Genomic DNA, 17,776 nt, shown 5'->3' on the forward strand with positions numbered 1-17,776 from the left:
CGATGTTCAATTAAATCATTGTAGAAAAAGTATAAGTAATAATCACTGTTGTATGATAATAAAAAAAACCTAATAATGTTTTAAGACTTTATCATTATTTATTATAAATTTATAACTAATCAACTAAGTTGGAGAAATAATCCGTGAACTCTGTAGTAACTCTATGGTAACACAATTTTTAACAGATCTCATATAATATGAGGTCTGTTAAAAAAAAACCCAGAACAAATGTTATTATAACAGTTTTTTATCATTTTAAACTATAAACATATATTTATATAATATCCCCGCGTATTAATTAATATTTTAAGACAATTATATTGACAGTATTAACGGTTACCGAATCTCAAATCTTATCTCAGTTTAGTATTACACATGGTTAAATTATGTCAGTTTTTTCGACGTGTCTCAAATTGACGAAGAGCGTCAAGTTTTGTTTGCAACTAGTAAAAATTGCAACAGTAACGTACTAAATGATGATGACCCGTTGAAAATGATCTATATTTTGGAAGACTATTGACATCCAGAAATGATGATGTCATGGTGAAAACTTGTAAAAAGTGTTTTGATTGTAAAATCTTACATTAACCGTTAATAAAATGGCAGATAAGGCAGTAACTCAGTTACCTCATGTCATTAATTTCTAACAGAAAATTTACATCCTACATCCCATGATGAAAAGCTTTGCTGTCATAATTCTTTCACGATTCTTGTTGATTTATAGATTTGTAAATTTTTGACTGATAATAGATTCTTGTGTTCCCGCATCATTAGTATGATTTCTCCTGATTTGACACCCTGTGATTGTTTTTTTCTTTTTCTGAGACTAAAATCTGCGTTTAATAAGTTTAGCAATTTCAAGACACAGAAAAAATTAGAGTGAATACGGCAATATAACTTAAAGCCCTAACTACAGAACAAAGTTTTGAAAAAGGTCAAGATCGCTAAGACCTTTGAATTTGGTTTGTAGGAAGAGAGTGTTTTGAAGTAGATGTATTTATACTTTAAATTATACACAACACACATAATTTATGTATTTATTAAAAATATAAAACCCTTATACTTTATGAACAAACCACGTATATGTTTCTACGAACTATTCGGTCTGTTTTATCAACCAAACTCTCGGCGAGGTATGACTGTATGAGTATAAATATTATTATCATTATGTATACCTGATCAACGTACACGCCATCTCCGCGATGGTCTTTATTAAGAAGGACGCGCGCTCATCATTCCCCTAGTCATAAATCACGACGAAAAGAAGAAGAAAAAAATGAAAACGACATAATAAACCTCCACCCCCGCCCCACCGCAACCCACCAAAACACGGACCCGCCACTTGCAGTGTTCGCGGCGGCACAAACTCGCACTTCAAACGATATCAATTTTACCCGGCAATTTGTGAAAGGCAAATATACACGCGAAACGATGACGGCGGCGGCGTCCCCGCAATACATATTATTATATATACCAGACGGGACGGGAGCAGAGTACGCTCTGAACGGTGCGGTGTGTATATATATTGAAGCTCGACGTGTCCCTTTGCCGTGTGCGGCGCGCGGTGAAGTTTATTAAATCTTTGCCGAGTCTATTGACTGAGCGAGCGAACAGCCGCCGTTCAGGGGAATGTTGCCGAATATTAAAACGGCACAAAAGGAAGCCGCGCGCAATACACTCGACGACGACTGCGTGCGGTTTATATTGGTTTCTGGTCCCTATATATATATATATATATATATATATATATACACACGTATAATGACAGTGTATATATATAAATGTATATATATATAGTGTTTTAGCGCTTATGCGTGTAACCTTTAATATATGCGTATTTATAATATAGGAAGGAACTTTTCGACCAGCAACAAACAACGAGAAGATAATATTATATGCGGAACGAAACAAATAGATTACATGTTTACACGAATATATAATATATTGAATTTATCGTATACATAATATTCGACAGTACGTTTGATACCTAGCAGATTTACCTTTACAATAATTTAGTCAGTTCGTTTAAAAGGTTTATATTATATGTGTGTGTGTGTATCGTATTAAACTCTAAGCAGTTGGAAATGACAATAATATATACTATATAGTGATTTGTAGAGAGCAGCGAGATTTTTTATGTAAGTATTCAATAATGGAGAATGATTATATATTATAATAACACGTATAACTAAAAATTCGATGTAGGTATTTACTAAGTACTACAATAATACATTATCATACGTATAATACGAAACGTAATTATTGTGATCGTCGAGACAAATTTTCAATTTATTACTTTTATTAAAAACGTTTACGATATTTGAACATCAAGCCAGTGAATTTATGTTCAAGCCACTTCGAAGACTAAACAAGGTGATTACGTGCATGCACTATAATAATTATGTATGTTCTGATTTCAATGTATAGGTGTGTAAAATAATGATTGTTCACAATATCTATATTAGTGTATAGACTTTTGAACCCGTAACTATTTTAATGCTGTCCCATACAAAGGTCTCTAGCCATTAAAGACCATCACCATGGCAGCTCACTACGTACGTACTTACCGCGGATATAAAATCGGTATAAAAGCGCTTGTACACATGAAATCTTCACTAAAAATCGCGCCTACACGCTTGTGTGTGCACTGGACTAAAACGATGAACATGCGGGTGTGGAGGTACAAATCCTTTTATGAAGTCTATATGTATACACCGTCATACATGGGCCGATTCCCATGGAGGCTTTGCGTGGTTTTTACTCACCCCTCCACGACCGCGGCTATAAGGACCGTCGTCGTCCATTGTCAGTCGCCCATCGGTTTGTTTATATATATAAATATATTGTGCGTGTATGTGTTTGTGTGTGTGTGTGTGCACGCAATGCTGGCAGGCGTCTCATTCTTTCGAAATCACATCCACAAAGACGTAGTTCATCCCGCTCGTCCGGTTCCGGTCGTTTTCCCATTATTTGATTAGCTCCTCGGCGCGCACGTTATCCGTTGTAAAATCACGATTCCGCAAGACTCATAATATATATATCCATACCTGTTTTTAGTATTCACTATTTTTCTGGGGTGTGAGTTAGTATATAGATGTATAATGGCGGCTGGTGCATAATTATTTTTCAATGTTTGTCCTGTACTTTTGTTTTGGAAATCTGAGTACCTTATAAGTTTTTATAAAAACTACAACGTAAATTAAATTATGATTAATATATTTTATAGACGGAGATGAGTAAGAAAAAATAAGCACAATAAAAAACGAACAATTTAAACCTTAAAACATAAGAGAAGAGAACAGCTATTTTTTATAGACATTATGATAGATGAAAAATAAAAAAGTACCATCACACTTTTTCTCACTTTTTAGGAAAAAGGTTTTCAGACACACAATGCTATTTATTTACTCGCCAACACTCACGTCGTCTTTATAAAATGTACCTATTCATCAGTTATTATATAAAGGACAATATTTCTTTCAATTCTATTTAAAAATTAAGGTTTTACGTTCACGATTTATCTAAAAAATAAAAAAATTAAAAACATTCTAACATTTTTTTCAGACAAAAATAACTTTATCGATAATATTAATCAACAATAATTGTTAATACAATACTAAAATGTATTATTTAATCAAAGCATTTGCTTCCTGAACGTATTTAATGTTAAACATATTCTATAGTTAATAAAACGATGAGTAACTATGAAACTATCTTAAAGTAATATTTGTGTACTATGTCCATTATGATAAAAACATTCGAAAAATATATGTTTTTTGCGTATTATAAAGTGTTAAATAGCTAGTATAAAATACAAATACATTTTCGCATATTTTATAAAACTGTTTTATCCTATAGTGAATTTTTATGTAACATTAAAGTTATCAATTACTAGTATAACAAACGTATAAATAATAATTCATATTAATTATCAAAATGAAAGATTTTTAGCAATTTCTTGATTAGATCATTTAGATCTTCCTAGTTCCTTAGTTCGAAATCAATGCACATAATATAATACTTATGTATGCGGACAAATGACTGTGGTGATTAAATTATAACAGTTTTAATGTGATAAGAAAAATATATAAAACAACAAAACGTAAAATATAAATTATTTTATTATTATAATGACCGACAGACGGCGAGCGTTTTCAGCGGCTTACGAGACCCGCTGTGTTCGTCTCTGTGTGTATTGAAATGAAATCGTTACTGCGCGATTCGAAGAGAAAATACTTAAAAACGCTATTGTTTTATGTTTATTCGTTGGAAAACTTTTTTTAATGCTGCGCTGGTTGAACGACTTTATACAGGAGATTATTATCGTTTATAAAATACGATCCACCCTTTTGTACGATAATATAATATCTCATCACCGTAATCTCGGAAGTTTGAAAATGATATTATATCCAGAAAAACCACCGCACGCGGAGCTTAATAAATATAATAATATTATTATGTGCCTATTTTTATATATAAATAATATTTTCTCTCGACGTCCTACAAGGGCGACTTCAATACAGACTAAGTCGCCAGCAAAATTACCGCAGTATAAACGCGCGTAAAACGTATAGGTATAATAGGTATAATATAAATATATTTCAAAGAGATTTGTCTTTGAACATGTTTGATAGAGCAAAAAAAAATATATATATATATTTATATATCATGTGAACGTACGAACGAACGATGAGACGAGATCGCGCGGGCCGAGTTTTTACCGCGCGCGCGAAATCCTATTTGTTGTGCCGATGCGTTGACAAGACGCTCAGTGCTCGGTCTTTTCAATGTTTGGGGATTACAAGCGTGGGGTAATAATAATGCCCTTCTGCTCCTTTTTTTCCTTCTTTTTTTTTCGTCACCGAAAGATTATGTATGTCAATGATTTCCCCCGGGACCGAGACGGATGATAATTGATTTCGTAGTATTTCAGCTCATTTATCCGCGAAAACTTTCTCGTGCTTCTGCAGCCAACTCGCCCCCCTCCCACGCTCGCCGCCGCAATAGCCCGACCCTACACCTCCAATCGCGTGACGTTATAATATTATATAGATATAATATGTATATGCGTTCGCTAAGAGATAATAATAATATATAAAAGTCGTTATCCACGTTCTTTTCTCATTTCCATTTAAATCCGTTTGATATATCGTCGCAGTTAATTACTTCACAAGACATTTTGTTCTCCGACCGGATTTAATTAACATATTATACATTTTATATTATCTTATTTTTCTCCGCGTGGACTTGCTCGTTTTTCGAGATAATAAATACATTTGTTTTTCGTTTTGCTCCGTAAAATGCCACGCGCGGAGTGAACCGTCGTCGAGAAGAGGAAATAAAACGGTTATAAAACTTAAATATAGTATAGGTGTAGGGGGCGAGTACAGGTACACGGGTTGAATTTATTTTGTTACGCTTATTTATAAATTAAAAACGACTATTATATGAAAATCTATATACCGTATCGAAAAAGTCGATTTATTCTGCGCGCAGGAGTTTTCAATCGTAATGGTGTTGTGTATAGAGAGGAGTAAAATCACAAATTGCACAGCGAAAAAATAATATTTATGACAATTTATTATGCATAAAATCTGGGCCATATTGTACGATTTTTTTATATTTGAACATTGGACGACGATAACGAATACCCGCATACGATGTTGAGTGTATATTGTATAATACTATTAGACATAGAGATTATAGTAACTCTAAAAGACTTAAAAATAATATATTTATGCAAATGTTTAATGAAAAAAATTCAAAATATGCACTAAACCAAAAATATTTGACAGATTTTTCGACATTTTTATTTTCTATTTATTTTTACTATAATACCCATCTTTTTTTTACAATTATTTTATATTGTTAAATCATTTAAATAATAATATTATCTGGTTATTTATTAAAAACAAAACCATAAGCCACCACGATATAAATATAGATTGTTGTAGGCGCGGAAGATAGCAAAGCTTAATATATTGTATACCTCGTAGAAAACATTTAATATTTATACATTTTGTTTAATGAAATTAGGTGTTTTGATTTTGAAAAAAAAATTTTTTCGATTGTAGTATACTCATAAAAAATTCCTAAAAAGCTAGACAATGCATCAATGCGTACATTTGATTTAAATAGCAAGAATCTTAATAGGTATATCAAAAAATATGCAATACAAAAATTTGGATAATTATAGTGAGTATAAAAACCGTGCAAACGCTAGAACACCCAAAGCCTAAATGTATAATATATTTATATTGTACCTATAGAGTATAGACGGTGAAGCGGGCACACGGCTTTAGAACAAAAACCGCACTCCACATACAAATAGGTACAACCCTCTCGACGGCGTGCGATACGCAACACCACGATTCAAATAATTTTCACTCTTATTATGCTATATATGCTGTATGATCTTCTCTATATACACGCAGACCTACGCACAAAGTAATACACCCACATACAGAAAATATATATATTGTAGTCGACTCTTTCGAAGCCGAATCGAAATCTTGACTTTTACGTCACGTGGACCATTGTCAACGACCCCACCACTGTCGCCACAGCAGCATCGGCAGCAGGTCCACGGGAAACAACCCTTCTACATACCGTTTTATTGTCATCGTGACGAGGAATTGTTTTCCGACTCATCGGCTGCGACGAGGGTCCCACATTCGCGTATATGTATATAATGACGTCGGACCCATTAGCGTGATTAATTCCGGTCGTTCCTTACGTTACGTAGTAACGGCGGCGGTGGTGGCGTGAGGACTGCGGGCGCACACGTATATTCATATACATATATATAATAATACGTTCGTGTATATACGTATATGAAGTATTATATTATGGTCGTTTATCGATTAGAAATCGCGTCCTACTCAGACTACCAGGGCAAGACAGGGTATACATATAATAATAATGCGTATCACTCGTACTGGTCAGAGTGGTACTGAGATGGAGGTTGATTTTTTAGTAGAATTGAGTATAGTTCCCTCTTACAAACCTCTTACAAGCAAGGGTGTTCACAATGATCCAGAAGTAACCATCTCCTCTACCTGACAGCTTTTATTGTAGATTATAATTATAGTTTCTCATTGATCAATCTATCATTGCATATTTGAAATGTGATAGATGGTGCGATAAATAATTATTATTTAGATATCTCAATTCTATAATAATTACCTACCTAGTTTCATTTTTTTTTCGATTGAAAATTGAAAATAAGTTACTACATTATAAGTTATTTTGATTATGTATCATTTAATTATATTTTTTTTTTAGGTAATGCTTATCTTATTTTTAAATGCTAAGTGTATAATATTAATTGTCATATGAAAAATAAAATCTATTGTATGAGTGTTTTAATTTGATTTTGGCCACCTGTTTTATATTTATTTATTATTCTAACAGTTCTTCAAATTTTTCTCTCACAAATAATCATCTTTTCACTAAGCTCCAGAAGCTTTTAGGCTCAAAACATATTTTATCTGGTGACGAAGTGGTGAATGAGACAGTTTCAAAATGGCTAAGCTGATGTGGAGTGCGAGTTGTTTGACACTATTAACAGAGTGCATGGTTTTACACTTACCAATTTTATTGATTTGAATAAACATCGTGTAAAAAAAAAATAACTATATAATTAACAAGCAAAAAATGTATTAAAATTAAAAATATAATATGCATTTTTGATTTTTTTTAAACGCGCTAACTTTACTTTTCGGAAGACCCACTTTCATGTTATTCTTTAGGTATGCATAATAATATAATGTGATTTTATTTTGCCGGGTTTCAGGCAGAAAATATTTTTAAGATGACTTATAATTCATTAGTAAGAATTATATTTTTAGTACGCCTCTTATCGATTCATTATTTATGCGCATGCAAAATATACACACACAACTATCGCAAAAAAGTATTACTTTATCGCCGCCTGCGTATAAAAATGTAAATGCGGCCCATCGGACTGCGTGGAAGACAGACAAGAATATATTTACTGCAAGACTGGTTTCATTCGATTGTTTATCAAACGATTTTGTTTTTATTTGTACAAAGTGGTAGTGGCGGTGTCGGCGGAGGGAAATAAAGAAAATATTGAATTAGACCAACGAATGCGGTGTCGTGAGGGGGCGGGGAAGGAAAAAAAGTATATACTGCCGTGCCTTCATCCTCGCCGGCGCATCGCGATCACGTTTCTTTTTCAGAAATAAGCCACTTAAGCCACGCACGGACGGAAAATACTATTTCTCATTCTTTATTTCGAAATCGCCGCGTTTTGTCGAAATCGGTTTTTTCTTTTATGCGCGCGATGTGTACTCAAAAAATATGTATATATTAATAAAAAATACACAGCAACCCGCGTAGCAAACGGTATAATATAAACACAAATATTGTTGTTGGCCGACGACGCCGAATGATTGACTTTACGGATGTCCGCGGAATAATATAATATATCAACCACGCGTATCATTTATTTTGTTACAGTTCCGGACATGAGGTCTCAATCTTAGCAAAAGTGAATGCAATTATTAATATCGACGAACTTCAATAAAAAAGCAGCTTTGCACGCATTCACGGTATTGTTCTTTTGACCTTAAATTATAATATTTATATTATAGCTCTTAACAGCCTTAAACTTCGAGAATTGTGGATATTATAATAATCATAATAATCAATATTAAAAGCACCTACATAAACAGATAAATCATAATATTATATATATTATGTAAACGTATATAATATTCATAAAAAAACGTGGCAATGTATGTGTAGTTGTAATTGATAGGCTCAAAAACTACACAACTAATTTTTTCTCGAAAATATTAAAGATTATTTTAAAAGATGCCAAGAAGTATTAGTTTGAATCTCATCCAATAGGTAGCACTGAAAAAACTTTTTTATATTTTTGTAGATTTTATTTCATATAAACTATAGTATCTACTAGCTACTATATATAGGATATTATACTACGGTAATAGTATAGTATTAAAATATATTTTAGGTAAATCATGAAGTGATCATACCGAAATATACCAAATGCTGTAACCAATCGGTTGGTTGTAACCAATTCCCGCGAATGAAGTATTTACACTAAAACTAAATACACAGTGGTAAAATATTTCATCATTTTTTATTTTTTTCCAGGTGAAGAAAAGTAATATACCTAGTAAAAGTATAATATAAATTAGTATTATTGTATGTTTATATTTTCATTTATAAAACAAATGTAGTACCTAAATCTCTACTCCTATTCAAAAATATCTCGAATCTCAACGCTAAGCCCATCACTGTTAAATCTATCTACAATATACCTATTGTGCGCGTTTACTGTTATCTGACGACAACGCGATTTTATAAAAATCGACTCAAGTGTTTGGTAACGGAGAAGGTTACACGATAATGTTATATTAAATATACTTAATAGATTTTGTTATTTACCGCGCAGAGAGGGAATTTATGCAGTGGTGAGTGACGACTATGACGATTCGGTCACGTTATGTCGATAAACGCGCGTGTTGTAGCAATACGTATAAAATAATACTATTAAATTATTGTTGTTATCAAAATATAGTTGAGTGCAGTATATACAATCTTTGTAACGTATTTGTTGTTCGTCAAAAATGCCTAATTCGTCGAGGACTTTCTTCGACTACTATAAACTACCGGGACCTTGGTACAATGTCAAGCATACGATTTATTACTGGTTTTTCACCGTGATTAAGGTATAAATTAATAGTATCATAATATAATTTGTTTTTTTTTATTTTAGTAACTTTATTAAGAATATTCTGATATAATGGTATAAATTTCATATTTTTGCTATGATAAAACATTTAAAAAAAAAAATGTTTATACAATCTATTTTTTTTAATTTTCCAATTAGCGTAATTATTATTCGTAATGCTGTAATCAATCTAGATTAGAACGTAGATTTTTTTTTTTACAATTTATCACTATATTTTTAAAAATATGATAAAAAATGACTATCTTTAAAATATGAAAAATTGGACTGTATAAACATTTTTTAAATGTTTAATTTAAAAAATATAATGGTCAAATTATGCCATTCAATTAAAATTGTCTAACTAATTACTGTAAAAAAAAAACCCAAATTGAATTTTATTTATTTCCATGGATATGTAAGGGCCATACGAAATTTTAGGGATGTATTGCATTACCTATAATAATATCCCATTTATTTTTGTTTTTTAGACAATATTATATTTTTTTGACATCCATACGAAACACGGTAAACCGAAAGACAACGATGGGCCACACAAACTTAATGACATTATTGTAAGCATATTATTAGAATCGCTTATTATGTTATCATTTAAAAAAATATATTACATTATTTTCTCAGGGATATGATGCTACTTGGATTGGAGGCACTACACCTGACGGTAAATGGATCATATTTGCGCTCGATAGGCGAAATGATAGTAAAATGTCTATAGGATATGTGTGTTTAAAGGTAAATATTACACTACATAATATACAGTGAAAACTATCTAATGCGGAATAGCATGAGACCAACCAAAAATTCCGCTTTAAGCAGTTTTCTGCATTATTGAATAAAACGGGAAAATTCCGGCTTATAAATTCGTATTAATTTTTTATATCGATAAGTTGATACTTTTCATTTAATGATTGACAAGTATACTTTGGCATAATTTTTATGTATTTGAATCAGTGGCGGTCAAACCGTGGAGGGGGGAAGGGGTGAGGGGAGATCCCCATGAACATTTTTTCTTTAATATTTATAACAAATTAAATTTATGTATATTGTACCATAATTTTAATGTTTTTAATTTTTTTTTTCTTAAAACAACGCCCCCGATTATTATCTAGATTCTAGACTCATTTTAGGAACAAAGCTGTTATTATTATGAATATTTAGTTGTTTTTACAAAATATATGGGAATTACCTCGCTCGATTATCGTGAATATTCAATAACCACACACTCCTCAGTTGTTAGTTGTTATAAATAAATTACTTACTAATTTATCTTAATTTAAAAAATTGATATTAGGCATAAGTACTAAGTGCATAATCATAAATTATATTTTAATGATTAAGTTGTGTATATTAAATAATTAGCCTCCCCCCTCATGTCAAAATCATTTGACCACCACTGATTTGAATGGGCGTAACTTTGTATGTACAAAGAAAACTGTTCAGTGTGAGACTGTTGGTGCATAACTGTAAATTGGCGATTTCGCGTTATGACTTATGAGCAACGAGGTAACCGTCCGCGGTCAGCCCCGACTACTCTCGACCGCTGACGGTTACCTCGTTGTTCATAACGCGAAATCGCCAATCATACGGGATAAGTTTGTATCGCAGATACGATAACCAAAAATACAAATTGCCTAATTGATATATTATTATGTAGTGCAATTTTATCCTAATTATCGTTTTACGATGGACCTACATACTTATATCAACTTAACGTGACGAGTGAAATATTTCCAGCTTATAGAAGGTTTTTACTCACATGGAACCTACAAAATCGGTTCATTTCCGTTTTATTCAGGGTCCGCATTTCACAGTTTTCACTGTATTCTAAATACAATGATGAATTGAACGGTGAAGTCACATTTGTATGCACGTGTATGAAACTGCTCCTCCGTGATTTTGTTCACATTACACCAAAATACACGTCAAATTAAAGTTTGTTTTCGGTATTTATAAATCCATTGAATCGAATCTATGGCAAAAATTAATCATGGAGAGGGCAGTCTTCACATTAACCCCTTCTTGCCCACGTTGTCAAAATGTCACCAAAAAAATTGTAAGTTGTAGAGCCTAATATTTGAAGGTAATTGTAAATTGGCCGGTACTTAAGTTCACTTCAGTTACAACTTACAGCTTCGCTCTGGAAAACTTACAGATTCCGAAATCCAAATTAAAATTACTTAAAAAATTAAGCTCTACGACTCTATAGAGTATAGATGGTAGAGTTGCTACCATCGTACCTATCGTTAGTATGGTTTCTGCAGATTCCGGGAATCGGGCACCTGTCAACTCCGATGTACCCGAATTCCATGGATAACGCGTTGGGAAACAGCGTGAACAGTTTCGCTTTGGACCAATTCACTTTGTCGGTGATCGAACCTCTTCGACGGTGGAAAGTCAATTTCGAAGGTAAAATGATGTAAGTGCCTTTATACAATATTTTAATGTATAAATTCGACCTTGACCGCTAGCGGCGAGTTATCATAGATATAATTATGTATATATACCTAGGTTTGTGGACGATTCGGGAGTCTCAGCCCACGTAAAGATAGCGGCCGAATGGACGAGCACACGTGACGTATGGTTACTGAACCGGGACTTGAGCAGTGAGTCGTTCGCAGACTCATTCGCGCTGGAAAATTGGAGCAAATTCTCCGCGGCCTTATTCGACCGGTACGTGCATGCAGAATAAAAATATAAACTACTATAAAGCTTTAATAATTTCTATAATTATATGCGTATGTATATTATTCGTTACAGTTCCAAAGACGATGTAGTGCACTGGGAGCAGTTCGGTAAATTGGACGCGAATATCGAGATCGATAGGATCGGGATTGAAATTCGCAACGCGGCGACCGTCAGAGACAGGAGCTTCGGTATATTTAATACCTATAATAACCCGTCACCCATAAGTATAGAATATAACATAGAAGCAACCCCAAAAACTCAGACAAAAAACAACCGTAAAAGTGCAATAAATAATTACTTTTTTAACAACCCATAAGTGCAAATAAAATATCTCACTAAAATAGAAATAAAGTTTATTTTATTTAAATTAAAGTCATAGTTAATTATACTTTTATAATAACTAAATGAACCATTTTTTATAGAATAAACTTAATTATACTGAGCTCAATATTGTTTTTAATTCCTTAAACGTAAATAGGTATAGGTACACATTATTCGAAAATTTAACACTACGTGCGTAAATCTAAAATAATAAAGTAATTTATTATTTTAGATTTTAACTATATCAGATAATAAAATTAGATTTGGTACTTTTAGGCTCTTTAAAAAATAAAAATCGTGCAATTTTGAAATCGCCTAAAATATTATATACAATTATAATAGTGTCAAACTACAGCTCATTCGAACAGGGTTTTTTTCACAGGTAAAATTCGAGATTTTACAGCAATGCACAGATATTTTTACATAACCATGTTCATGGAAAACGGCCGATCACTGGTGATCACAGTGGTTTGTCATAAAAAAACATTTTCGCGGTGAGTCGAATATTATAATTACTATAATAGGGCTAGTATTTTATCGCACAAAATACTTGAAAAATATTTATTTATAAATTATTAACACTATGAAATAGACTAACAAATAAAATATCCCAAAACCTTTTTTTCATTACACATTTTATTTTACGAACTCGTGTAAATTCCCACAATAAGTATATTTAATATTTATTCATAATTACCGAAGAGTATATTATTATTATACACTAAAATATATTAGTACAATACGTTCAAATTTAAAATTCAATTATATTAAATAGGTTAAATGTATTATGATTACACATTATCGATATTTTATTTAATTATCTTCAAAAGTTCATATTATTTTTTATGTTTGTGTACGAGACATAATAAGTAGTTACCATCCATTAAAAATGTTATTTATACGTAAATACAAATAAAGAAAGTTATTCATATTTAATAAAATTTATTAAAAGCGTAAAAAATTTTATATTATAAATAAACGATCGCGAGGTCATCACGTGCTAATCGATCTGAACGTTATATTTTTGTTCTGCATTACAATAGGTTATTTTTTGGATTTATCAGCAACGACAACGGAACCAACTCCAACATCGATTGGACTGATTTAAATATATATCAATTCGGTGAAAACGGCAGAGTGACCGAAGAACTGTGTTTCTTAATAAGAATAGGTACTGATGTCAAGCACGTCATTAAGTGTATTTAAGAAGTATACTAATTTAAAACATAACGGCGATTTCCCATATGTCTGCAGGTAAAGTCGTCCATTCGGTGCAAGTCGTGTGTGACAGCCAAAACTGGTATCGACTGGAAAAGGGCGTTGTGAGATGCGAACAGATCGGTGACTGTTTAGTTGATCACGTGCCTGGCAAGTGTATGATCCAGTCTTTGTACAGCGAGACTTCGCTAAGGGCGAAAACGTTTTGCAAATCGTTGAATTATTTGGATAACAATTATTAAAGTCGTTTTCAAAACGATATTATGTCAATACAACAATTTGTATTTATTATTTCATTGATCCAGATCAGAATGTGTTCCAATTTAGTGATAATTTATGCAGAACAAAAAATAATAATTGCAACATATTATATTATGAACGAACAGTTATATAAACCGCATCTTAATATTAATATTCAAAATGCCATATTAACTAATAAGTCAACTGCAATAACAATGTATAAAATTCGTATGGAATTTTCAAAAACTGCACTTAACAATATATACACTATTGTAAATTATTATTTAAAATGTTTAAATAATAACATTATTAATACTATATTTAAATTAAATTAAATCAATAAATAAAAACAAGTGAAACAAATTTTGGTTGACAACAAGAACCACTCCGTGGGGCCCATAATTTTAAATAATTCTTAAAGTATAATTTAGGAAGAACTAAATTTAGCAGAAACAAAAATCAAACATTTTGTTTTTTTTCGTTTTGAGAACAAAGAAAATGTTTGTTTTGGCCATAGACCGTATATAGTATATATATATACTATATACTCTATTATAATAACTTATACCCATAGTATCTATATAAGTAACTTTCAATTCATCGATATATATTTTAGACACATACCAAATACTCGTCCATCTACATATTATATTCTTTAATAAAAAAAAATCTTAAGGTTTTTAACCTGCAATCCACAAATAAGTTGTTTCTAAGATATAGTGTTAGACTAATAATAATTGTGAAGGTGTCCTCTGGCTGTCATTATAAAAATTATATTTTACACAATTGTGCGCAGTTTATAACTGAAATAATATATTGATCACAATTTCTGTTGGTCCTATTAGGTAATACGACGTCGATATTATAATATTATTTATGACATCTTAACGGTGTTCGTCAACTGGTCCCCACGACAGCAAATGCGTTGTGAACTACCGCAGTCGTCGTGCGCGAACGCAGACGCAGTTGACAAAACGAGCTCGTTATAATAATCGTCTCGTAATACTATATATATATATATATATATATATAATATTATGAATATACACGCAAAGGCGAGATGGCTGTATATATTATATATAATAAGTACATATCATGTATATGGTAACGCTGCCTTCGAGTACGACATCGTTCTTCATTATGACATCGGTAGGTATATATATATATATATACATAATAGTGATAATAATATACATATTTGGTGTAGCAGTGTCGCGTACACGACCGATTTTCATCAGGCTAATTGCGTCGCCACTCGGTCGGGCCCCGCGCCACTGCCGTCCTATATATAATTATAGCTGTGTACATTCGCGGCGAGGCGGTGATTAATGCGTTTAATATTCATAAAAATCGTTAGTGAAAAAGTCGTTGCGGCGCTTATCAATCATTGTCCGCGCGCGTAATTCGATTATATATGTTATACTCTCGACGCCCGCGTAATATCGTATATTAATTATTATGGAACGACTAAAACAATATCGTAGAAATAAACGACAATTTTAAGATTAAAAAAAGAAATATAAAAAAAATCGCGCGCACCAGCTGTGAAGTCTAAACGAACAAGAACGGACAAGAATGGACGTGGGTGATTCGTGAAGATTGCGGTGTGGCAACTAGATGACGAGGATATTATATGGTGGCGAATTCAAACGTGATGCAAGCTTGTCGTCTGTCAAAATTTCACGGCAACTCGATATCGTTGCGGGGTGGTTTGATTACGCGGTCGCTGCGCGGAAAACGTCGACGGGCGGTCTTGCCAAGCATATTTGGTGCGGGGGGTGGGAGAAGACGTGTATATATCAAAGGCACAAAGCACCCACGTGGATACCGTTGCTCTAACCACGCGGTAGCGGTGGCATGATTAAAGTCTCTGGCGGGTGGTCAGCGGCTAGTTCGGTGGCAAGGTCCAATAATTATACGACATGCAGGAATTCGCCTTTTGAACGACGCCAAAACGATATCGCGATACGTCCTGTCAGTCCTGCAACCCACCCCCGGTGTTCCGTTCGTCTTACGTCCAACCCATACACATCAAATATAATGATGTAGATAATAGTTGTTATGCACAACGTTCACCTATACAGTATTGGTTTGGCCAGTGACGCCGGGCACTGAGCTTTTTTAAATTATTATTATTATTATAAATTCACTGACATATTCATTGAAATTAATTACTAAGTATAACAGAAATCTGTTTGTGACGAGTTATGACGCTGCGTTACGTCGAATCATTCTTCTCTTGGAATTTCGTATATTCGACTAAAAAAAACCACGATTGAACATTGAATTTATATCATATCGGCTCTTATCCTATGAACTATAGTAAAATGTTATGTGAAATAATTTAATTGTATATAGTATAGGCAAGTAGACTGAACATCTTGCGCCATATTTTTAGTATCAACAAGCAACGAGTACATACCTAATACTAATAATCGATTTATCTACATTAATTTTTTCGTATTACAACATATTAATGGGTAATAATAATTATCAAATAATGAATTTATTTAAACTACTAGATAATAATTTATTGATGTTTTAAGGAACCACACCACGTGATGATAATATTTTTCGACTTGCAGTTATGCGTGTGGCGATTGCGAATGCGCAGAGAATTAAAAAAATCGCAAGGCCAATTCTCGTTGTAAAATCGATTTTTCGATACAATTTAAATTCTGTGTAATTATATCTCCATACGTGCGCTTCTGTATAAAGGTAAGCTACCACGTGATTACGTGAAAGTATAATCTTATAAAAGGCCGATTTCAATTCCACTCGGCTGCACTCGAAAGCCGTTTACAGAGTTGCCATCAAAATCTAGGACGCATTTTAGACTCGCACGGTCGGCTCCGATAATACGTTTTCAAACTATCATCATCTTAAAATAGTCGAAATATTACTAATCATAATATTATATTATATATTAATTATACACTTATTTATAATATACAATTAAATGCTTTGGATCCCAATTAAATATGTTAAAATAAATAAAATCGAATTATATTGATGTTGTAATATATTATTTTTTAAAATACCAGTTTAGTATATAATATTATGATTTACTTCTAGATGAATTGGGTGTTTATTTTTTTAATTAAATGTAATTTTATACTAAAAACAAGCACTATATTATATATAATCTTCAAACGAGAAATATTAGTTTCATTTAGGTTTAATGTCAAAAAATAAAAATATTTCATTGACTACAGCGCTAAGCTAAAAACCTTTTTTCCTGTATAATACATTATAATAAAATATGCTCTGTAAATTTAAAAACATTTTTTAATTTGAAAAATAAAATTTTACAAACATGCACAGTATTTTAAAAATCATACTTTTGTATTAACTGTAATACAGTTATTTTTATCAAATCAATAACAAGAACAAAGCAAATACATTTAATAACATCTGTCATATACTCCTATAATATAATTGTGTTACTTTTATAATAGTATTAAAAATTTCGTAAGTAATCTACCAATTTTACTCGTAAATATTTGTAAAGATAAAAAAAACAAAAAAATTAAAAAAAATATAATAATTAAATGATTATTTTATTAAATA

At 32.0% G+C, this 17,776-nt stretch overlaps 2 protein-coding genes across 3 annotated transcripts in view; one reads left to right on the forward strand and one right to left on the reverse strand.

Annotated features, from left to right (window-relative positions):
- Window positions 1-14,244, forward strand: part of LOC132922881 (uncharacterized) — a 45,154-nt gene extending 30,910 nt beyond the window's left edge. For both annotated transcript variants that reach the window (XM_060986606.1, XM_060986605.1), the window contains 9 exons: window positions 9,572-9,722; window positions 10,213-10,296; window positions 10,364-10,474; window positions 12,004-12,158; window positions 12,251-12,412; window positions 12,500-12,615; window positions 13,131-13,242; window positions 13,792-13,919; window positions 14,003-14,244. In XM_060986606.1, coding sequence (XP_060842589.1) covers window positions 9,621-9,722; window positions 10,213-10,296; window positions 10,364-10,474; window positions 12,004-12,158; window positions 12,251-12,412; window positions 12,500-12,615; window positions 13,131-13,242; window positions 13,792-13,919; window positions 14,003-14,208 — 1,176 coding nt within the window. In that variant the 5' untranslated portion in view covers window positions 9,572-9,620 and the 3' untranslated portion in view covers window positions 14,209-14,244. The remainder of the gene's footprint in view (window positions 1-9,571; window positions 9,723-10,212; window positions 10,297-10,363; window positions 10,475-12,003; window positions 12,159-12,250; window positions 12,413-12,499; window positions 12,616-13,130; window positions 13,243-13,791; window positions 13,920-14,002) is intronic.
- The window catches only part of LOC132922880 (vesicular glutamate transporter 1-like), an 83,256-nt gene that overhangs the window by 29,805 nt on the left and 35,675 nt on the right, over window positions 1-17,776 (reverse strand). The window lies entirely within an intron of this gene.

The sequence above is a fragment of the Rhopalosiphum padi genome, chromosome 2, assembly GCF_020882245.1.
Source record: "Rhopalosiphum padi isolate XX-2018 chromosome 2, ASM2088224v1, whole genome shotgun sequence".
NCBI classification, from domain to species: domain Eukaryota; kingdom Metazoa; phylum Arthropoda; class Insecta; order Hemiptera; family Aphididae; genus Rhopalosiphum; species Rhopalosiphum padi.